Source organism: Carassius carassius, chromosome 4 (genome assembly GCF_963082965.1).
Source record: "Carassius carassius chromosome 4, fCarCar2.1, whole genome shotgun sequence".
NCBI classification, from domain to species: Eukaryota; Metazoa; Chordata; class Actinopteri; order Cypriniformes; family Cyprinidae; genus Carassius; species Carassius carassius.
In genome coordinates this window covers 1,072,701-1,096,595 of record NC_081758.1, presented here as the reverse complement: position 1 = coordinate 1,096,595, position 23,895 = coordinate 1,072,701, and the positions used below count along the sequence as shown (strand labels likewise).

Genomic DNA, 23,895 nt, shown 5'->3' with positions numbered 1-23,895 from the left:
TGTACCTCCAATTTAGTTGCTTTCCACAGACGCTCAGTCTTACGACATTTTCTCCTAAAACTACAAATGTTATCATTCATCCATGGGAGGGCTTTTTTATGTGACCCTGAAATGTTTTTAACAGGCGCTACCATATCCAAAATCGACAGACAGTCGTTGTTGAGACTTTGCACAAATGAATCAACATCATCACAATCAACAAAGGAGCGAGAGTCAAAGGAGGCAGAGAAATCACTAAGTGTTGTCTCACTAATGATGCGTTTTTGTGTTACAACATTGCAGACAGTAGGCATCGTGATAAGTGACAAATTAAAAGATATACAACAATGGTCACTAATTAGAAAATCCTCCACACTCAGTTTATCAATGGTTAGGCCACAAGAGAAGACCAAATCTAATGTGTGACCTTTTTTATGGGTGGGGGCAGAAACGTGCTGTACAAAATTAAACGAGTCCATGGTAGTCAACAATTCAGCTGCATTCAAACAAGTGGGATCATCAATATGCAAATTAAAGTCCCCAAGGACTAAAACGCGATCTAGTTTTATGATAGACGTTAAAAACTCAGTGAAATCATCAAGAAATGTGCGTGCAGGACCAGGAGGTCGGTAAACGGTAAACTAAAACACAGTAATAGGAGTGTGTTTTCCCAACCTTACACATCTGCATCTCAAATGAGTCGAACGAAGCTGTGTCCGTCAAGCTGCAGCAGAAAGAGTCCCGAAAGACCAGCGCAAGACCGCCTCCACGTCGCGCGAGCCGAGGAGTCCCAAACACGGAGCAGTCCGGGGGGCATAGTTCTTTAAGATGAAAGTGTTCGTTCTCCCGCTGCCAAGTCTCCGTAATAAACATAAAATCCAAGTTCTCATTAGTGAAATGGTCATTCAAAGTAAAAGCCTTGTTCGCAATGGAGCGCGCATTGATAAGTGTAATCCTGGTAGTGCGCGTGCATGACAAGGGCTGTCCTGGGGCAGGCTGGATGGCATGATCCGTCCGACAGGTAACCGGGCAAAGGGCACACTGACGGCGTGCACGATGGCAAGCGGGACGGGTGGGGAAGATCCGGTCAGAGGTGCACCACACAGGTGACGATGCACAGATCGCGTCCCGATCTGACTCGCAGACCGGAACTGGCCTCAGGCACCACTCACTCCTGGGGGCTCTGGATCCGTTCGGCCCGGGAGAAAATCCACGGGATCGCCACTTTCTCCTCCAGACTTGAACCCCAGCCCTGGATCCCCGCTTCCTTCTCCTGCCACGGCGCCGAGTAAGCAGAAGGTATTCCGATGATGGCGCTTGGCACTCTGGAGGGAAAAACTCATAATATCTGTCCCAGGTAATACACAAGTCCTGCATATGTGCCTTAATGCGGAACAACGCGGCTCGATCGTATCGTATGATTGCAGAGACATAGCTGGTGGTTGATAGGGTTGACACAAGTAATATTACAAGGAGGATTACAAATGTACGTGAGAGCAGAGAAGTGACAGAAGTGACAGACGCATCGTCAAACACAGGCGCCATCATTGTCACTTGGGCCACGTCACCAGGTGAGATTCTGTGCTACCATAGCAGGAATGCTATGGTACCAATGCAGAGGGAGACGGGCAAAGGTGCACAGTCTCCTCGACGGGGGGAGGGTTTCCGCCCCGTCCACGTGCGTGAACATGGCCTGGGTGCGCACCGATTGGGGTGCAGCCCACGACTTCACCACGAGCTCTTGCATGCCTCAATGCCTTCTGGTAGTAGCTCGACTGGAGGAGCCACGAGTCCAGTTACCTTTCACAGGCTCGTCAGGTGCGTTGCAAGCGAGACCCAGCTCCGTGAAGGCCTTTCCGAAGACCCAGACGAGCTCCTCCTGGAGGTCTGCAGGGCCCTCTTGGTCGGGGCGATCCCTCTTTACAGAGAGGTCCAAACCTTTGACATGGAGTCGTTTTCCTCGCCAGCTCCGAAGAGCACGAAGTTCACGGGGCGGAAGCTATGGCCCACCACGTCAATGTCAAACTCGTCTTCGGGTGGGGGAGGGCCCACCAGCCGCTCGCTGGCGGCAGTGGGCCTCATACCCGCTGTTTTCCGAGCCACTCTGGCTCTGAGGGCGCGCACTGGCAGCTCGGCACAGTGGGCGCACGTGTGGTCCGTGTGAGAATCCCAGGCAGGTTACACAGAACTGGTGAAGATCCGAATCTAGCATTAGCAGCCATCAGATGCGGAGAGGAAAAACAGGGTGAGTAGTCCTCTATTGCAACTTCCACGATGACTTAGATAAGACTTCTAGCGTGAAGAAAGAGATTCTGACGTAATTTTCGCGCCCATGCAATTTATACTACCCGCGAACCTGTCAGTATTTGCATGCTTCGCGTCAATTGGCCAGCTGCCCCCAGCTGGCGTTAGCCATTAAGATTTCAGCAAAAGTGGAGAAGGGAGGAGTTCCCATATACGTCTTAGCTGACGTAATGTTGAGTTCCCGCCTCGAGAGGGAACCAAAGAATTAGTGGGAGCTGAAGGATTTTTCTGAAGAACAGCAGGCAGTTTAACTGTTCAATACAAACGAGACTCATGGACAACCATCACAAAGTAAAGAATAATAATAATAATTAAAAAAAAAAAACACAGCCGTGGATCATCCAGATAACAAAACACTATTAAGAATCAAGGGGGTGTAAACTTTTGAACAGGATCATTTTTATAAATTCAGTTATTTTCTCTTGTGGACCATAAGTAGACATCTTTTATGTGAAATTGACCTCAACTGTATAAATGATCTCTAAAGTCCTATAAAGATAATTAGGCAGCTTATATCATCTGATGCCCCTCAAAATTAAAAGAATTAGCAACTAGTGCCTTCCATGGAAAATAATCTCCCCTTCAAAGTGAATTGATGTTATTGTCATTGCTGTACAAATCTGCCGTGGGCACTTCAGGAATTATTGACATCTAGTGCTCAGACTGTGCTGATGGCTGCTGGGAAATCATCCCTGTCAGATAAAGGGGCCGGACACACATGCTTTGAAAAGTTATGATAATACCAGAGCTCTCATCATCTCTCTCAAAGCCTTCAAGCAAGCAACATTTTTTTTGCTGTGGCTTATAATTTTCATTTGTTCGGAATTAAGAGTTGTAATTGTGTTTTTAAATTGGTATTATCCATTTTTTATATTTCTTTGATCCTTTGAGGAAGTCTGGCTTTGTTGGCAACTTTGATCATTTTACGGTAAGATATTGCAATATCACATACTGTAGCTAACTTTTAAGAGTTTTTATTTTATGTTAATTAAAGAGACAGAGAGAGAAAGAGCTATGTATTACGATTTTATTTGACACTTTTAATTATTCATTGAGTATTTTCTTGTAATTCCTTTCTATTAAGAAAAAAAGATCCAAGTATGCTGTATGTTAAATTAACCCATTTGTTTAGATCATCTAAATGCCAGTTATATTGATATTCTAATAGTTTTAATATGCAGCCATGCTTTACCATGTGAACAATATTTGTAGCTTTGTAACACAAAAAGTTTTACATTTTAAATTACACTACTAAATTTGTACCATATCTGTTATGTATCCCCACAGCACTTACCATTACACGTTTGGACGATTTGTTGCTTGGAAATCAACAAAAAGTTTTACAAAGCAAGAACAATTTAATTAAATTAAATTGTCTTTCTGAGGAGAAGCAAGAACATAGACAATGGCTCATAATCAGATAGATCACCATAGTCAACACCATCAGCATCGCCATTCCTCACATCATCACCATCATCACCAACGTGATGCACACCTTCCAGAGGAACAGGAGGATAAAAGGTGATAAAAATATATGATATAAAAAAAGAAACATTAAAAAAGCATTTGTTAAAATATATGTATAAATATGCATAATGTATATACATGTTGTTGTTATCTTGAAGCAAAAAAACTTATAAACATAAGAAACAATTATTTTCTTAAGAAAAATGTGTGTTGTTTCTAAGCAGTTGGTTGCTATGGTGTTGTGGGTAGTTCCTCGGGCTTTGCTAAATTGTTGCTATAGGGTTTTTCTGAGTGGTTGTTGACAAACCCAAGTTCAAATGAAACCACCTGCAGGTTTTTATGCTATTCGAGCCACATGGTTTTAAGAATACTTCATGTCTATTGGCACTTTTCAACTGCATGTACGGTTTAGTACCATACCGTTACCAAAACATGACGTGTAAACTCTGCTGATCACTGATTGGCTGGAGAGAATCATCACTACCTGCGTCACTGAACTTGCGACACATACAAAAAAGAACCGCTAGATTTAAATCAGCACAGCCAGCGAAGGAGCGAACGCAACTGTTTTGAACGAGCGCACCTTTTTGAACAACCAAAAACTTTTGGGGTCCTATTTTAATGATCTAAATGTAAAGTGTAAAGCGCACGGCGCAGGTACGTGCAATAAACCAATCAGAGTCTCATCTTCTATTACCTTTAAGAGCCAGTTGCGCTCGTGCCATGACGGATTTAATATTTACACGGCAGAATTTGGCAAGTGCAAAGACAGAACGCATCTCCGAGATGAAACGAAGCTGCTTGTGTGTGAATAGATGACTATCCATTATGAGATGTAGGCATTTATATATATATATATATATATATATATATATATATATATATATATATATATATATATATATATATAGAGAAGTGACATTCAGCCAAGTATGGTGACCCATACTCAGAATTTGTGCTCTGCATTTAACCCATCCGAAATGCACACACACAGAGCAGTGAACACACACACACACACACACACTGTGAGCACACACCCGGAGCAGTGGGCAGCCATTTATGCTGCGGCGCCCGGGGAGCAGTTGGGGGTTCGATGCCTTGCTCAAGGGCACCTAAGTCGTGATATTGAAGGTGGAGAGAGAACTGTACATGCACTCCCCCCACCCACAATTCCTGCCGGCCCGGGACTCGAACTCACAACCTTTCGATTGGGAGTCCGACTCTCTAACCATTAGGCCACGACTTCCCTTCCAATATATATATTTATATTTAATGTATTATAGGATTCTTGTTGTCTGTTGAGGAAGTAGAGATGCTCCTCTCGTTGATAGCAGAGAAGCAGATCCAGCGAGAGCTTGATAGGGCAACACAGAATGAAAACGTTTTTCACGAGTCGGGGCAGTAGAGGCGGCACAACTATAACAACATGTGAATAATCCCGCCCACTCTAAAGTGGTAATGAACTGCAGTGGAAATGCATACCAAGTCATGTCGAGCCATAGCGTACTGTACTGAGCCGTACCGAGCTGACTTGTACCAAGCTGTGGAAAAGCGGCATATAGTACCCCTCTGGTTCTACTGGAGTGGTATTTGAACAATTATTTCTGGCATGGGAGGTGGGTGCGCTAACAAGGACGCTAAAGACTGCAACCACTAGTGTCAGTTGCTACTGCACCTCTTAAAATCAGGGCCGTGAAGTTTACCTGCACAGCTCTTTCTAGTTGGCCTCTGTTACACTCACACCCCTAAACCTCACACCAACGTAACCCCTCTGGTTCTACTTTACCCTCTCTAAGAAGAATTCAAACCAGAGTTTCCAGCATGGGAGGCAGTTACACTAACAAAAACACTAAAGACTGCAACCTTTAGTGGTATTCGTTAGCATGCCTCTTGAAGGCAGGGGAGTGAAGTTTACCTGCACAGCTCTTACTAGATGCTTGGCCTCCATTATACTCAACGCTTTAAACCTCACTTCCATCCGGGTCATGGCACCAACATAACCCCTCCGGATCTACTTGACCCTATGTAGGCGGGATTTGAACCGTTGTTTCTGGCATAGGAGGTGGGGGCAGTAATAAGGACACAAAAGACTGCAGACTCTAGTGTCAGTCGCTAGTGTAATTCTTGAGATTAAGGGAAGTGACATTCACCTGCACAGCTCTTAACTGGTCTCCATTACATCTACAGCACAAATGGTGTTGGATGAATTTATACATAAACAAGTAATTGGTTTTTAATGAGTAATAGTATTAGTAACTAATGAATAGTGCCTTAGTAAGAACCACTTATTATTTTTTCTTCACTTTTATCTATAGTACTTCAGATGCCAGCAGTGGTCGCCATCACATTCATAAGCATTATATCCATCATCACCCCCAAGCTGATAGCCATCCTCATCATCATCATTATCCACAACATCAGGATAAACGTCACACACTGAAAAAGAAAACTCACTCTAATGTTTCAGTCAGTTCCTCAAACTCTTCTGGGTCTTCCTCTAGTTCCTCGTCAAAGGCTTCATCAAGCTCATCCAGTTCTGATTCCTCTTCCTCCTCCAATTCCTCTTCATCTTCTTCCTCCAAATCACATTCCTCCAATTCTAGCTTTCCCTCTTCATCTTCCTCTGGTTCATGTTCTTCTTGGTCATCTGAAAACAGTCTGGAAAATGCCCCTTTGAATACTGAGTCCAAGCGAGCTATTCAGTGTTCAAAGAAGTCACAATCATGTATGGATATCAGCAGAGGACAGAGAGCCTTTGAGGATGATGAGGATGATGCAGATACAATGCCTTTATTGGATGCTGATGACCAACTGAAGGAGTCCACAAGCATGGAAAAGAACCAGATTGTCAAAGAAAAAAGTGGAAGAACTGCCAAGAAGACTGCACTGAATTCTCAACAAAAGAATGAAAAAGGCAATAAGGTGCAACACAATCATGGTAAAGGGGCTGAAAACATAAGAAAGACCAAGTCTATGGAGGTTCTGTCAAGGCAAACAGATTGTGCTGGTATTGGAGACATGGAGGGGCAGGGGAAAAAGAAGCAAGAGCCTCATAAGAACTTTGTGAAGGAGAAGATCAAGTTTTCTGCTTTTCTGAATGAAATCACAAGGCAGGTGCTTAGCCCATCAAGACTTACATCCCTTGGGGTAACAGATGTTCATAGGCCACTGAGCCCTTATCAAACTTCAACATCTCCAAAGACATTGCCTCCAAAGCCTGAACATAAAAGTGAAAAGGCATCAAAAATTACAAGAAGCCGGCCGGGAAGCAATGCCAGCTCAATAACATCAACTGCTAATTCCCATCTCAGCAAATACTCACACTCCAGTAAGCATTCTCACTCAAGCAAGTGCTCCCATTCCAGACGGCACTCACATTCAAGCAAGACCTCCCGCTCCAACAAGCATTCAAATCCTGAAAGGGACCACACCTATCAACAACAGCACCAGGCTGTTCCCAGGAATAGATGTGACAGTACAAAAAGTGATACAAGCTGTACTAGTTCTTCTTCAAAAGGTCTTACATCTGGGACTAAACATGGCCACAAAAGTCAGAAAAAGCACCAAATTGCCCCCAAAGAACAGCATTTGAATTCACTGAATAATCAAACTTCACACCACAAATCATCTCCATCACACCACCATTACATCAAAGATTATCATAGCCCACCTTCATGTCCTTGTTCTCCAGAATCAGAAAACTGCCATCATCATGCCCATCCAGACACCCAACACCATCATGCCCATCCAGAAACCCAACAACATCATTCCAATAGAGAATCGCAACACCATCATGTCCATCCAGAAACCCAACAACATCATTCCCATAGAGAATCGCAACACCATCATCCCCATCCAGACACCCAACACCATCATGTCCATCCAGAATCCCATCACCATCATGTCCATCCAGAAACCCAACAACATCTTGCCCAGCCAGAATCCCATCACCATCATTCCCATCCAGAAACCCAACAACATCATGACCATCCAGAATCCCATCACCATCATGCCCAAAGAGAATCGCAACACCCCCATCCAGAATCCCATCACAATCATGCCCATACAGACTCCCAACACCATCATGCCCAAAGAGAATCGCAACACCCCCATCCCAATCCAGAATCCCATCACAATCATGCCCATGCAGACTCCCAACACCATCATGCCCATAGAGAATCGCAACACCATCATTCACCATCACAGCACCATCTTGGAACTAATCGTAGACCATCACCACACCACCACTCTCTTCATTCAGATTCCCACCACCGTTTACCTTCTCTACCAACTAACCATCAAGGATCTTACCACTGTCCAACACATTCTTCTAAATCAGGGCCTCACCATCATCCAGAAGCTCACTGCTATCCTTCTCATGTGGAATCAAACCACCATAATCATTCGCCTTCACCACCACATCACCACCATGGAAGTCACCACACCACATCTTCACACCATCATTCCACGCATTCAGAAACTTCCCACCATCATTCCCATCCAAAATCTCATCACTATGACTCGCCTCCTTCTCCTCCTCCTCTCCACCATCACAGAGAACACCATGGTAGTATATCTCATCTTTCTACAGACTCAGAAACACACCATCAGTTTGGTGTGAAATCGCAAAATCATTATTCTGATTTTGAATCCTCTCATCCCAAGGTTCACCATCGCCATGATCTTTCCCATCCTTATAATTCCCCCAACCCTGATCAACACCATCACACTATAGTTTCAGAACCAGAACACCATAATTTCCATGAAAATTCCCACTCTGAAACTCAACAATACCCTCATTCACGTGATGCATCCCCTACTCCTGAACACCATTATTATTCTTCCCATATTTATACTCACCAAAATCCTCCTCATTATCATTTGTCTGGCACTCAGCCAAAAATCCCTGTACACTCTAATTCACCCCATCTTATTGAAAATCATTTCAACTTACATTCAGAGTCCACAAATCACGGTACATCACATTATAAAGCACACCTTTCAAATTTGGACTTCCACCATCAAAGTGATCATAATTCTCCGGAACCTCACCCTCACCATTTCCACTCAGGAAGTCATGATAACCCCCCTGTTGAATCAGATCATTACCATCACCACAAATCCCACCATTATTCCCATTCAAATGCCCATCACCAATCCAGTCCAGAGACCAACCATTCTCCACATCATGGGCATTCAAAATCTCAACATCATTCCCATCCAGAGTCCCACCATCATCATTCCAAAGATCACCATCATCACCATGACCATCCGGACTCACAGATTCAGCATTCCCATACAGGACACCACCTCTTTCATTCAGAATCAAACCCCTATCATTCCCACTTCAAAGAGGATCATCACAATGATGATCACCCAAGCCATCTTCGCCACTCTCCAGTGGGCCAGCGGTCTACTTCTCCAATTTCTAACAAGTCAGATTCATCTGCAAGCTCCACTGTCCAGTACGATCAATCCTCAGTGAGCTACCAAGAGTCATCCTCCTTCCCAAAGGTGAGTATTTTTTCTTTAGTGTTGAAGCAGAATGAAAATATACTTATTTATATAAACAGATTATTATTTGTTGTTGATGTTTTCCACATTTGCCTCTGCTTTTGTGTTTGCGTAGGAAAAGGATTCATTGGAAAGGTTAATGTGAGTCTTTTTGTTTACTATTGCATTCTTTTTTTTTTTGCATGCTGCCTGCTATAGTTTCTGGAAATGGCTTTTCAGCTTCGTCAGCATGGTAGTGAAACAATATGCTTCCCAAATGATCTCCTCTTGGCATCGCTCATAAAAGCATTGTGTGTGGTTGTTTTCTTGGAGGTGTGCTTGATGGACTGTCTGTCTGTTTAATCTGTCCAGGATGTTACAGGAGCAGAATGAGGCTCTCCACCACAGCTTGCTGCAGACCACAACACAAATTAAATGCATGGGAGCTGAGTTCAAAACTGGACACCAGCTCCTTGAATCTGAGTTACAAAGAACTCGCACTGAGCTTAGCAGCTTAATGGAGCAATTCACAAGGTGAGACACAATACTAAACTGCACTTTGATCTATTCTATTCTATTCTATTCTATTCTATTCTATTGGATTCATATATAATGCATGCACATAAAATATAGCAGTTAAAATGCAATTTTTAGCAGGATTTGAGCTAAAACCTTCAGCCTTGTTTAACATCAGACAGGTTTGTGTTTTTGTGGACTGTGCACATGCTCCGACACGCACTATATACAAATGCATACAATTTTTAAGACATTTAACAAGAAGTCTGATTCTTTAACTTTTGATGGTTTTATATAAGATTTCCTCTAACAAGAGAAACAGCACAGCAGATTTGACTTTTTTTTTCATCTGAGCTAATCCATATTACCCTTGTAAAAAGCAGTGAGCACTTGTAGTGTACATCAAATCCTTAAAGTGCATAAAAAATAAAAAAAATAAAATAAAATTCTTTACTTCCAGAAAATACAGGTGCTGGTCATATAATTAGAATATCATCAAAAAGTAGATTTATTTCACTAATTCCATTCAAAAAGTGAAACTTGTATATTATTGTAATGATTACAACCTTTGTAATCGTCGGGAAGAAGGAGGCGGGAACCGGCGGACACTCAAATAATATTTTAATAATACAAAATTGTGGCGAGTGGGGCGGGGCCGAGGGACGTGGGAACAAGGAGGGAGGCACCACTGTAATGAATTACCCTCGTATTCATCCGGAAGAAGGAGGCGGGAACCGGCGGACAATCATATGAAATTTTAATAATACAAAATAAACACAAAACAGCGCACCAGCCCCTCACGGAAGACTGGTGCGCACCAGTCGTCCGTGAGGGGCTGGTGCGCTGTTTTGTGTTTGTTTTAAATTATTAAAATGTAATTTGATTGTCCGCCGGTTCCCGCCTCCTTCTTCCGAAGATTACAAAGGGTATATTCATTACAAAAATAAACACAAAACAGCGCACCAGCCCCTCACGGACGACTGGTGCGCTCAAATAAAAACCAAAACACAGCGGCAAGGGATCTTCAGCAGCGCGTCCCTCCTTCTCCCAGGCTTCGGCACCACTGTAATGATTACAACCTTTGTAATCGTCGGGAAGAAGGAGGCGGGAACCGGCGGACACTCAAATAACATTTTAATAATACAAAATAAACACAAAACAGTGCACCAGCCCCTCACGGACGACTGGTGCGCTCAAATAAAAACCAAAACACAACTAAAAGCCCAGGCCTGGTCCTCTCTCGTCCTTCACTGTCGTCGCTCCAGTTTTATATCAACTAACAGAACTAACAATTATTGCTACATGTGTGACTGCATCCTATAATTACTATTAATTAATAATATTGATAGTTCATCATCTAGCTGACTACGTCTTGTATTATTATTATTATTATTTTTATTTTTCTAAAATCCTGTCAAACATGCACAAACTACTAGCTACTACTAAATATTGTAGAAACATAATTTTCTGTAAAGTTGCTTTGTAACGATTTGTATTGTAAAAAGCGCTATACAAATAAACTTGAATTGAATTGAATTATATCCTTCCATCTCCTACGTGGGACTCGAGACCGGCGGTGGGTCGCAGGTGTCACTGATTTGCCCAATCATTGCCGGCCTCACTTCTTGTTCCCACGTCCCTCGGCCCCGCCCCACTCGCCACAATTATATTAATTCATTACACACAGACTGATATATTTCAAATGTTTATTTATTTTAATATAGATGATAATAACTGACAACTAAGGAAAATCCCAAATTTAGAATCTCAGAAAATTACAATATAACTTAAGACCAATACAAAGAAAGGGTTTTTAGAAATCTTGGCCAACTAAAAGTATGGAAATGAAAAGTATGAGCATGTACAGCACTCAATACTTAGTTGTGGCTCCTTTTGCCTGAATGACTGCAGCAATGCGGCGTGGCATGGAGTCGATCCGTCTGTGGCACTGCTCAGGTGTTATGAGAGCCCAGGTTGCTCTGATAGTGGCCTTCAGCTCTTCTGCATTCTTGGGTCTGGCATATCACATCTTCCTCTTCACAATACCCCATAGATTTTCTATGGGGTTAAGGTCAGGATAGTTTGCTGGCCAATTAAGGACAGGTCCTTAAACCACGTACTGGAAGCTTTGGCACTGTGTGCAGGTGCCAAGTCCTGTTGGAAAATGAAATCTGCATCTCCATAAAGTTGGTCAGCAGCAGGAAGCATGAAGTGCTCTAAAACTTTCTGTTATACAGCTGTGTTGACCTTGGACCTCAGAAAACACAGTGGACTAACACCAGCAGATGACATGGCACCCCAAACCATCACTGACTGTGGAAACTTTACCCTGGACCTCAAGCAACGTGGATTGTGTGACTCTCCTCTCTTCCTCCAGACTCTGGGACCCTGATTTCCAAAGGAAATGCAAAATTGACTTTCATCATAAGTGTGGACCACTCAGCAGCAGTCCAGTCCTTTTTGAAGCGAGACGCTTCTGATGCTGTCTGTTGTTCAAGAGTGGCTTGACACAAGGAGTGCGACAGCTGAAACCCATGTCTTGCATACGTCTGTGTTTAGTTGTTCTTGAAGCACTGACTCCAGCTGCAGTCCACTCTTTGTGAATCTCCCCCACATTTTTGAATGGGTTTTGTTTCACAATCCTCTCCAGGGTGCGGTTATCCCTATTGCTTGTACACTTTTTTTCTTCCTCATCTTTTCCCTCCCTTCACCTCTCTATTAATGTGCTTGGACACAGAGCTCTGTGAACAGCCAGCCTCTTTTGCAATGACCTTTTGTGTCTTGCCCTCCTTGTACAAGGTGTCAATGGTCATCTTTTGGACAACTGTCAATTCAGCAGTCTTCCCCATGATTGTGTAGCCTACAGAACTGAGAGACCATTTAAAGACTTTGCAGATGTTTTTAGTTAATTAGCTGATTAGAGTGTGGCACCAGGTGTCTTCAATATTGAACCTTTTCACAATATTCTAATTTCCTGAAATACTGAATTTGGGATTTTCCTTAGTTGTCAGTTATAATTCTTTCTACTTTAGCTCTCAACGGAGGCAGTCGCATTTCTTTCCTCTCCTCCCCTGTCTGCCTGCTTCGCCTGTCTCTTGTCTCGTCTACTTTGAGAGACTCTCTCTGCACTGCTTTCCTAAACTGAAACATGGATTTGATAAATTGGTCTCTCAACGCAATTGACACCATCTTCTCGATGAGAAGCTTGGGTTCGGGGGAACCTGACTGCCCTGCCAGAACGTTCACAGCTGGTTACACGATGGACGCGTGGGAGAGATGGTGGGTCGTGTGTCTGGCGGCTCTTTCCATGGAGGACATTGAAGACTTCTACCTATTCGGAACCATGATAACAGGTCTTCTGCTGATTGGATTAGGCTTTGCCCTGGGTTATCGCAAAATTCAGAAGACGGGAACAGCTGTCCAAAGCCTCACAAGGCTGCCTGTCATGATTGAAGCAGTGGGCAGAGCAGTCAGCATTGAGACTGAGACTATTAACCGCAATGTGGATAACATCACGGTGAAGCTCACGGCTTTGGAAAGGAAATTGGAGGATTTGGAGATCAAAAAAAGACAATCATAGTGACCGTTAAATTGGAATGTGGCTACTAGACCAAAACAACTGGTATCTTATCTTCTTTCGGCTCCACTCCCAGCTTGGCTTTGGCTGGATAACAAATTTTCCCCTTGGAAAGCATGGCAATGAGACGCTCTGCGTTCCTCAACCCATTTCCCACAAGACACCTGCTGTTTGTTGTTGACTCTGTCTAGGACCTGACCAAGGCTGTCTCCATGGCAACTTGCTGTGACGCTGTATAATCTGCGGACTGATGCATCTAGAGAGAATCGCAACTCTCCAGGCCTACTAATACACAAACTCTTACACATATACAGATATGCACTCACCTCCCCACCCCCGTCCCTCGCCTTCGCCGGTTTGTACCGCCAGTCTGTCAAGCGGGTCCGTGACCAGCGCTTTCTAGCTGCAGGGTAGGACGACTGCTGCCTGCACTGGATTACCTCGACCCCCCCAATTTCCGTTTCCGTCCCCAGTTGCAAAGTCGTGTGTTTATGGTGTATGTGCTTTTGTTGCTGAGGTGGTTTTTCATATTCCCATACTGTACTCCCAAAAGGAGCATAGTTAGGAGTTTTTTTTTCTCCTCACTTTCCCAATGTTATGCTGTATTTCTTCCTCAATTCCCTGTCTTCCTGTTCAGTCTACCCAATTGTATGTATGTTGTGTATGTATGGACATGTTGATGGCTAATTTCGCTGGTACTTGTGACTAGTGACAATAAAGGGCTACTACTACTACATAATCATCAAAATTAAAAGAAATAAACATTTGAAATATATCAGTCTGTGTGTAATGAATGAATATAATATACAAGTTTCACTTTTTGAATGGAATTAGTGAAATAAATCAACTTTTTGATGATATTTTAATTATATAACCAGCACCTGTATATTAATGAAATAAAAGGCCACTTAAGTTTCCTTAAAGACAGACAATTTCATGTGTCTTAACAAACGTACACTTTTAAAAAGTGCACTTTGTAATAAAGTCAAAAAAGTTTTTACTTTAAATACATTTCAATTCATTATGTTTTAAAAATATTTAGTTGTTCTTTAAAGAAGAGCACTTATTTTGATGTGTTGACTTACATACTGAAGCATATGTGAAGTACTTGATTATCATTTTATTTTGTAGTGTTATTTGGTGTTACATTTAAATAAAAAATATTATATAAATGTACATAATTCCAGTTTACAAATTTGTAATTGCAAATATATTTAAATAAATTATATATTATTAATTATTAAATGACACATGAAGATGTAATTAAGTCTTACTTAAGTGACAGAAAACACTCTAAAGTTCAGCTAATTGCATTTAATAAAAATGGAAATGTCAATGTTTTACTTTAATTGCAATTAATTAATTAATTAATTAACATTGATTAAAACACCATATTAAGTTTTAATTGACTTTTATTCTTTTAAATGTAATAAATAATATTTTCAAAATTTGAATAAAGTGTACTTATATTTTATAAAGATGAGTGAGTGACAAATTGTATGTTTGTTGCTATCAAAAATAAATTATAAATAAATAAATAAATCTGCACCAACCAATCACTGACTTTCTCTAATTTATTATATATATTAAATATATATATACATTTAAGAATGCATGGGAATATATCATATGGCTTTCTGTTTCATCAGACTTCAGGACAACTACTCCTGCACACAACAAACCAGCCACCTTCTGGAGAATAAACTGCATTGTGTGGTAAAGCCCAATTTACCCCTCCATTTAGTCTTTTTTAGTTGCTCCACCCTAAAGAATGAATCCCGTATATTTGAATAGATTCTTAATCACATAATATCAATATACCATTGATTTACACAAAAATATTAAAAAGCTTTTGTTTTAAATATGACTCTATTGCTACTTTTTGGTTACTTCAATTTAGTCTCAAAGTATGGATGGAGAGCGGGAGCGACTGAACGAGCGAATCTCAGAGCTCACAGAACATCTGTCTGCAGCCAAGACCACCATCCAGACTCTAGAGACCATTAATGTGAGAACTTGATTTCATTAGCAACATTCACATTTATGTATGCTCCTTCGTAGAACTTAGTTACTTAGTTCCCATTCAGATATCAAGATGATGAATATAAGAGGCTATTCTTCAAACATAGATACAGATTGTGAGAGAGCTCACAGTGAGGTATTTTATGATTTCATTCCCTTTAATAACTCTTTTATTTTGGGAATAAGAAATATATTGACTTAGTGGATGACCATAAAAATTGTAGTGAAATCAAAATTCAGGTTGAATAAGACTTCTTATAGTAATTAACTCTTTTAATATAATAGTGATTTGAGGAAACTGGCAGCTATTTAAAAAAAAAAAAATATATATATATATATATATATATATATATATATATATATATATATATATATATATATATATATATTATTAGAAATTATATTAGAAATAGTAATATTTTATTCAAAAAGAATTTTTTTACATTTACACACTAATTAATTGTTAGCTATTTATACATTCAATTAATGTATATATGTTGATTCAGTAATGTTAAACTATATAATTTATAATTTTTAATCTACATTACATGATTTAATATTTAAATATATTCTAATAATTCTAATAATTTTATATATATATATATTATAAGTTAAATGATACCATGTTCGGATATCGTTTTTTGCTTGTACATTTATATTCAGCAGATACTTTATCAAAAGTGATTTACAAGGAACAAAAGCAATACATCAAAAAGCCGAAAATGTTCGTAATGTACAATTCCAGCTTTATTAGACAACTAGATTAGTTAGTTAGAGAAAGCTAGAGCTAGAGAAAATAAGAAATACTTCTATCATTTCTCGAGAATGACCCTTTCTGTGTTCACATTTGTATCTGTTTGCTTTCAGAAGTGTTCCTCACAACATTTCGTCTTCTAATTTAAATGCATTGTATTACATAAAGTCGTATGTGCAATAATTATGTCATTTATGCTTTTTCCGAATATGTGTCCATTCAGAACCATCTGGCTTGATTCAATGACGTTCCTGTGTTCTCAGGTCACATCAATGCTACAGGATGCCCTGGAGAAACATCTGAAGTCTGATGATCCCATAACACATCCACTTCCAGCCGCAGCTCCTCCATCTCCCTTCATGAACAGTGACCTTTATGAGAAAGTCTCTGATGACCAGTCGCTGGGAACCCTCCCGGAGGAGGAGGAATCTGACTGGTCAGAAATGGGGGAGGAGGCACAACACTTCAGTCATGCAGATGCAGTGTATTTCCAGTGGCAGCAGAGGCAAGGCGGCTGGGGAATGGTGGACACGGAGAGCGAGTCCGGGGGTGAGGAAAGCAAACCTCATCACGGCCTACAGATACCGCATCTCAAGTTCACCGTCCATCCCGAAACCCTGCCGGTTCCCATCGAGGATGCCAGCCTGGCCCGCTTCAAGCAGAGTCCCGAAGGTTACCGGATCACAGAGGTGCGTGACCTGGGCTCCTCCATCCGCATGCTCTCCGTCAGCCTGGAGGACATCCACTCCACCGGACATCTGAAGCAGCAGCAGGATCATCTCGTCCAGCTGAGGAGCAATACATCCATGATGGACCTGCACCTGTCACAGTCTGACTCGTACGCAGACCAGATCACGTGTGACTGGAGAGGAGCGAACAGAGAGGACAGAAGCGGGATGCTTGGGCTGGAGTCTGCTCAGAAAATGCTCAACCACTTTATTCATGAAGGGGAGAGTACACACCTGTGATTAACACCTGGGACGTGCTAGAACGGGGATTACTCATTATATATTGATTAATAGGCCAAATGCCTATTTAGGCATAGTTTTACTCTACTCTCTCTCTCTCTCTCTCTCTCTATAAAAGTATTATATTTAATGTAGCTATTTACTGCTGGTTGATGTTTGTTAGGAAAAATTAGATTTGAAAAAGAATTATTAGCAATGGGATGTCAAAATAAAAAGTCTGTAAAATGGACTGTCAGTGCTGTTTCATTAAAGTCGGTTGTGTTTAGTTTGCGATCACAGTGACAGATATATGTCTCTCAGGACACAAGATGATCTCACAGTGTTTTCCCGATTCTACATGTAGCTTTTGGGTTTGGTATAAAGACAAAACACTGCTATTTTCCTTAAATAATGTACAAAAGCTACTAAAACCTGCTCATTAGATATTTATTTAATACACATTTTAATTCTAATGCTTTAGGGGCACATGCTAATGTGTTTGTAATTCTTCTAATACTCTTACTTCTTCTTTTTACTCTTTACAATATTTCTTTAATAGCTTTATCTGTGTATAAGAACCATGGCAGCACCAAGAAGAATAAATATGTAAAACCTCTATAACTATAAGACTATTCATGTGTAGTTTTTTTTTGGTGAAAGATTAAGTGAAAGATAATAGGAAAAACATTACCAATATAATATGTAGTTGATCCCATGTTTTCTCACTAGAAAAATGCGAATGCACATTTAAAATGTAAAAACTGGATGTTATATTTCATGCTAATCTGTAGTTATATGAAAGACAATATAATAGAAGATTAAATAAAAAGCACGTTGCATTGTTTTGACAAACTCCAGGTGTTGCAGGGTGTCATTTTGATTTTGAATTATTATTAGCCCATTGTTCTTTTTTTTTTTTTTTTTTTGAAGTAGTGGTATGTCAGCTTGTAAAACAGATTTTTCTTGCTGTTGATGTTTGTATTAATGTCTGTAATTATTTGCATGTTAATATAAATAAAAGTACAACAAACATGAATGTTGGGAGTTTCTTATATTGAAAGGAGAAAATAGTAATGTTAATATATATTACATGCATCATTACAAATACATATATTATGTAGTCTGAGGTAGGCAGTAATTCATTTTAGTTTGAATCATTTTAGTTGATTTTATATTACTCTGCAGTGTGAACAAATGATAAAAAGTAAAAAATATAACATGTAGTCTCCCAATCAATATGAAGTCATGGAAGCTGCATCCATGAAATTAAAAAGTATGTTGTTTAAAAGAATAAACTTGAAGTACTGTCATGCTACACGGGAAGCGATGGGCAAGGAGACGCAGGAGATTTTTACAACATGGAATTTTAATTCAAAGATGTGGAATTCTCAGGAACTCAAAAGACATTCACAACAGCCTACGAAGAACTGGGAACAGGGAACACTTTAAATACACAGACAAATGGAGCTAAGAACTAGACACACTGTAATCATTGAAACAACATAGAAAACACCTGGAATTAATTCAGTGAACGGAAGATAGAAACTGGGTCTGAAACTGTGAGAGAAAACACAGACAAAACATGGAACAGAGTCTGAAATAACTCCCCCCTCTGGAAGGCATGTCCTTACGGCATACAACATCCAACAGGGAGGCGGGGGGGGGGGGTGCTCTGGAACCCATGGCAGAGCAGGAGACTGGGGAGGCGAAAGATTGGCGAAAGATTGTATATTTGAATTTTGGCGCTCCCTCGTGACGTGCTCTGACGCACCTGTCAGCTGATGGAGGGCGGAACTTATATCGATCGCCTTTTTCTTTGTTTCTTTTATTTTTCAACAGTTTTTATATATGTGAGAGTGTGTTTTATGTTGAATGTGAATGTATCTGCATGATTACCATCTGTTTGAGTGCAAATCAGCCCAAATCAGCTCGCTATTACTGTAAGATCACGGCTATCAAAGTGAACACGTCTATATGAATAGAGAGAGTGGATTATTTACTTATGGCGCATTTGTGTTATTACCATCTGTATAAGTGGCCATCAGCACAACAGCACTTATTTGCATCGTAATTCATTGTAAATGCTGCATTTCTAGCAATCTCAGGATTTTCTGTAATTGGCAAAGTTAAATCTTTTTTTAATTTTCTTATTATTCTTATTTTTCTTACTTAAATTATTCTTATTGTATTTTTCTAGTGCTCAAATAAATCACTTATATGATAAGTTTCTGTCTAGTGTTTTATAATTGAAAAAACTATGCAGTGGTATGTTTACTGACTAAATAGTTTGTAGAAGCCTTCAATACTATTGGGAAATATATTTTCTTATATTTGGGGGGTGTAGACATAGTCTCATAAAAATATTTGCAGGAGTCTCATTTTTCATGATATCTTATTCAGATTTGAAACTCATGAGACATGTGGCTTTCAACCCATTACTTTTCTAGATTGCTCCAGGACTCATTTCATGTATTTTTATATCAAATCAAAAAATTTGAGGCTTGAGAAGGCCTTAGACTTTCTATCACATGATAAAACTGAAATAGAGAAAGCTACAGGCACACTGGGTTCCCGCTTGTTCTGTAAGCATTTGTGAACGTTGATGCTATTATAGCGGGGACCCGACACATATCACTGAGAGCTGCTATCAGTTGTTTTTGTTTCACCTTCAGCAGATGTGGTGTCTGGGAGGTCCACGGGGTGATCGTAGTTGGACCACTGCCAGAATTAAATTCAATTCAAGTTTATTTGTATAGCGCTTATTATGATACAAATCATTGCAAAGCAACTTTACAGAAAATGAAGTTTCTATAATATTTTGTAGTAGCTTATGAGTGGTGACTGTCAGTTTATGTGCATATGACAGAAATGTATGGAAAAATCAATTAAAGATGTAATCAAACAGACAATGGACAGTTTTAACAGCAATTATTATATGATGCAATCAAACTTATAGCAAAAAATTTGGTAGTTCTTTGTTGATTCTGGGTTAGCATCATCTGAGGTCCTCTGAGGGGGTGAGGTGTTCTGGATCCACGGGTTACAACGGGATGTAAATCCCAGCAGAAACAGAGAAACAAATAGAGACATAATTAACGTAGCTGCTGTTCCAACAAAATAAAATTAATTAGTTTAACCCAAGCTAAAGATTAATAATGTGCATTTGATCAGATATAATTGCAGTCCAAAATTATGAGATGCATTATTTGAATGCTTGGTCAAAGAGATGTGTTTTTAATCTAGATTTAAATAGAGAGAGTGTGTCTGAACCCCGAACATTATCAGGAAGGCTATTCCAGAGTTTGGGAGCCAAATGTGAAAAGGCTCTACCTCCTTTAGTGGACTTCGCTATCCTAGGAACTACCAAAAGTCCAGCGTTTTGTGACCTTAGGGTGCTTGATGGGTTGTAGCGTGGTAGAAGGCTAGTTAGGTACGCAGGAGCTAAACCATTTAGGGCCTTATAGGTAAGTAATGATAATTTGTAACTGAAACGGAACTTAATAGGTAGCCAGTGCAGAGACTGTAAAATTGGGGTAATATGATCATATTTTCTTGACCTGGTAAGGACTCTAGCTGCTGCATTTTGGACGACCTGTAGCTTGTTTATTGACGAAGCAGGACAACCACCTAGAAGTGCATTACAATAGTCCAGTCTAGAGGTCATGAATGCATGAACTAGCTTTTCTGCATCAGAAACAGATAACATGTTTCGTAGCTTGGCAATGTTTCTAAGATGGAAGAATGCAGTTTTTGTAACATTGGAAATATGATTTTCAAAAGACAAATTGCTGTCTAATATAACACCCAGATTTCTGACTGTAGAGGAAGTAACAGTACATCCGTCTAGTTGCAGATTGTAATCTACAAGATTAGGTGTAGTGTTTTTTGGTCCAATAATTAATATCTCTGTCTTATCCGAATTTAATTGGAGAAAATTATTGGTCATCCAATCTTTTACATTTTTAACACACTCTGTTAGCTTAGATAATTGGGAAGTTTCATCTGGTCTCGTTGAGATATATAGCTGAGTATCATCAGCATAACAGTGGAAACTAATCCTGTATTTTCTAAAAATATTTACTTATTAGAAAAAAAAATCTAATTATGACTTTTTCTAAAATTTTAGACATAAATGGAAGATTTGAAATAGGCCTATAATTTGCCAGTACACTAGGATCTAGTTGTGGTTTCTTAATAAGAGGCTTGATAACCGCCAGCTTGAGTTTTGGGATGTGACCTAAAGATAACGACGAGTTAATGATATTGAGAAGCGGTTCTTCGGCTACAGGTAACAGCTCTTTCAGTAATTTAGTGGGTACAGGATCTAATAAACATGTTGTTGGTTTAGATACAGTGATAAGTTTATTTAGCTCTTCCTGTCCTATATTTGTAAAGCACTGCAGTTTATCTTTGGGTGTATGGATGAAAACTTTATCAATGGATAAAACTGAAATATTAAACACTGTACAATCTAAATTTGTTATTGTATTTCTAATGTTATCTATTTTATCAGTGAAGAAATTCATAAAGGCATTACTATTAAACGTTGGTGGCATATTTGAATCAGGTGGCATCTGATTTGGTTATTTTCTATATCTTTGTGGGTATGCTCTGCCCTAACAGTTTTAGAGCCTGTCTATAGCTGGACATACTGTTTTTTCACACAATTCAAAAAAACTTCCAAGGTCATTTTTCTCCATTTGCGTTCAAGACTACGAGTTACTTTCTTGAGAGAGTGAGTATTGCTGTTATACCATGGCACAGTATGTTTTTTTCTAACCTTTTTCAATTTGATGGGGGCAACAGCTTCTAATGTATTATAGAAAATAGTGCCCATGTTGTCAGTCATTTCGTCTAGTTCATGTGTATTTATAGGTACACATAGCAGTTGAGATAGATCAGGCAGGTTATTTGCGAATCTTTCTTTGGTGGCTGGAACAATAGTTCTGCCCAGACGGTAACGCTGAGACATATAGTTAATATCAGTTATACGCAGCATGCACGATACAAGGAAATGGTCTGTAACATCATCACTTTGAGGTACAATATCTATAGCAGTAAGATCGATTCCATGCGATATAATTAAATCTAGTGTATGATTAAAACGATGAGTGGGCCCGGTGACATTTTGCTTGACTCCAAAGGAGTTTATTAGGTCAGTAAACGCAAGTCCTAATGCATCATTTGTATTATCAACATGAATATTAAAATCTCCCATGATTAGTGCCTTATCAACTGTAACTAGAAGGTCTGAGAGGAAATCTGCAAATTCTTTTAGGAATTCTGTATACGGCCCTGGTGGTCTATACACAGTAGCCAGAGCAAGAGATACATTAGATTTCTTTTGCATGTCTGACAGTGTAACATTTAGCAGAAGTATTTCAAAAGAGTTAAACCTGTATCCTGTTTTCTGGGTAACATTGAGAATATCACTATATATTGTTGCAACACCTCCTCCACGACCAGTCTGACGGGGCTCATGCTTATAACAGTAGTTTGGTTGAGTAGACTCATTTAGACCAATATAATCATTTGGTTTTAGGCAGGTTTCAGTCAAGCAGAGTGCATCAAAACTATTATCTGTGATCATTTCATTTACAATAACTGCTTTGGGTGTGAGGGATCTAATATTTATGAGCCCAAACTTTAAAAACAGTTTTTGTTCATTTATTTTAATATTTTCTGGTTTAATTACGATAAGATATTTTCTAGATCCTACATTATATTGTGACCTCACTATTCGGGGAACAGACACAGTCTTAATAGTTTTTACAGCACAAGTACTTTTATCATTTAAGCGGGTGGAACAAAACTCATCATAATAGTTATTAGAGAATTGTCTTACTAGTCACATGGAGCGGAGTGTCCTGGAGATGTTGTCAGAGAGCAGCTCCGCTCCGACTCTGCTGGGGTGCAGGCCATCAGCGCGAAACAGCCTAGGACGCTCCCAGAAAAGATTCCAGTTATTAACAAATAGCAGTTTCTGTTCTTTACACCATGACAACAACCTTTCATTTAAAGCAACAAGTCTACTGAAACTTTCGTGTCCTCGTTTATAAGTGGGAACCGTTCTTGACACAATGATCATCACTGCGGACGTTGTGTCTTGCGCACCGTCTCGATCAGGCTCCTGAAGTCCCTCTTCAGCGTCTCCGATTGCTGCAGCATGGTGTCATTAACCCCGGCGTGAAGCACAACCACTCCGGGGCTCTCGTCGGCCTTCAGGATCGTGGGTATCTGCGCAGAAACATCGAGAACACGAGCACCAGGGAAACAGTGAGTGTGTACTTTACCTTCGGCTAACGTAGCACGGACGTGTCGGACGATGGAGTCTCCGACGATCACAGCATCGCGTTCCGTCTCACGGAGGGGAGTGAAGCGTTTCTGGGTGGAGATCTCGAAGACCGGAGGGGGAGAAGTCGTTGCCCAGGGCCTGGCTCGCGACCTCCGCTGTGGATGCACCCAGGGTCCGTGGTGTCCCGGCGCCGGAGTGAAGGACATCTGGGAAGATCGCATCCTGGGTGCACCGGGCCTGTGCAGAGAAATAAGGAGTAGAGGTGGTGGACGATACAGTGTGCTGTATAATTACCCTGGACATGTATGTGTCAGCCTGGGAGGTTTCCACCGCGGCTCTCCGCTCTCTCAGCTGGGCCTGCCTCAACCTCCAGGTCACGAATCTGCTTCTCCACGGCCTCCAGCTCGAGCTGCACTGAATGCAGCTCAAACGTGTCCTCACCTGCACTCAAAGGTAGACATACATCCGCCATTAAAACAAGTAACAGTGAGTAAAGCAATGTAAAGTTACCATAAAGTTGTGGCCTAATGATTAGAGAGTT

The 23,895-nt window shown here is 40.4% G+C and overlaps 1 protein-coding gene across 3 annotated transcripts; it reads left to right on the top strand.

Moving 5' to 3' along the window:
- The first annotated feature begins 3,075 nt into the window (after window positions 1-3,075).
- On the top strand, window positions 3,076-17,669 carry LOC132132087 (LIM domain-containing protein A-like). Of its 3 annotated transcripts, XM_059544331.1 has the most exons (8): window positions 3,076-3,211; window positions 3,571-3,804; window positions 6,066-9,264; window positions 9,380-9,405; window positions 9,616-9,777; window positions 14,986-15,052; window positions 15,237-15,344; window positions 16,376-17,669. In XM_059544331.1, exons 2-8 carry the CDS (start codon window positions 3,689-3,691, stop codon window positions 17,078-17,080), a joined length of 4,383 nt encoding a protein of 1,460 aa, XP_059400314.1. In that variant the 5' UTR covers window positions 3,076-3,211; window positions 3,571-3,688; the 3' UTR covers window positions 17,081-17,669. The 3 variants fall into 3 exon arrangements, with proteins under 3 accessions (XP_059400314.1, XP_059400331.1, XP_059400324.1); XM_059544341.1 differs by lacking the exons at window positions 3,076-3,211; window positions 3,571-3,804 and having other exon boundaries at window positions 7,313-8,317; window positions 8,416-9,264; XM_059544348.1 differs by lacking the exons at window positions 9,380-9,405; window positions 9,616-9,777; window positions 14,986-15,052; window positions 15,237-15,344; window positions 16,376-17,669 and having other exon boundaries at window positions 6,066-8,317; window positions 8,416-8,576.
- The last annotated feature ends 6,226 nt before the right edge of the window (window positions 17,670-23,895 follow it).

Excerpts from the sequence above, each read along its gene's own strand:
- LOC132132087 (XM_059544331.1), top strand. The coding sequence starts at position 3,689 with ATGGCTCATAATCAGATAGATCACCATAGTCAACACCATCAGCATCGC. Across the intron at positions 3,805-6,065 it reads GAGGAACAGGAGGATAAAAG|TACTTCAGATGCCAGCAGTG; the intron begins GTGATAAAAATA and ends TTTTATCTATAG. Across the intron at positions 9,778-14,985 it reads TTAATGGAGCAATTCACAAG|ACTTCAGGACAACTACTCCT; the intron begins GTGAGACACAAT and ends CTGTTTCATCAG.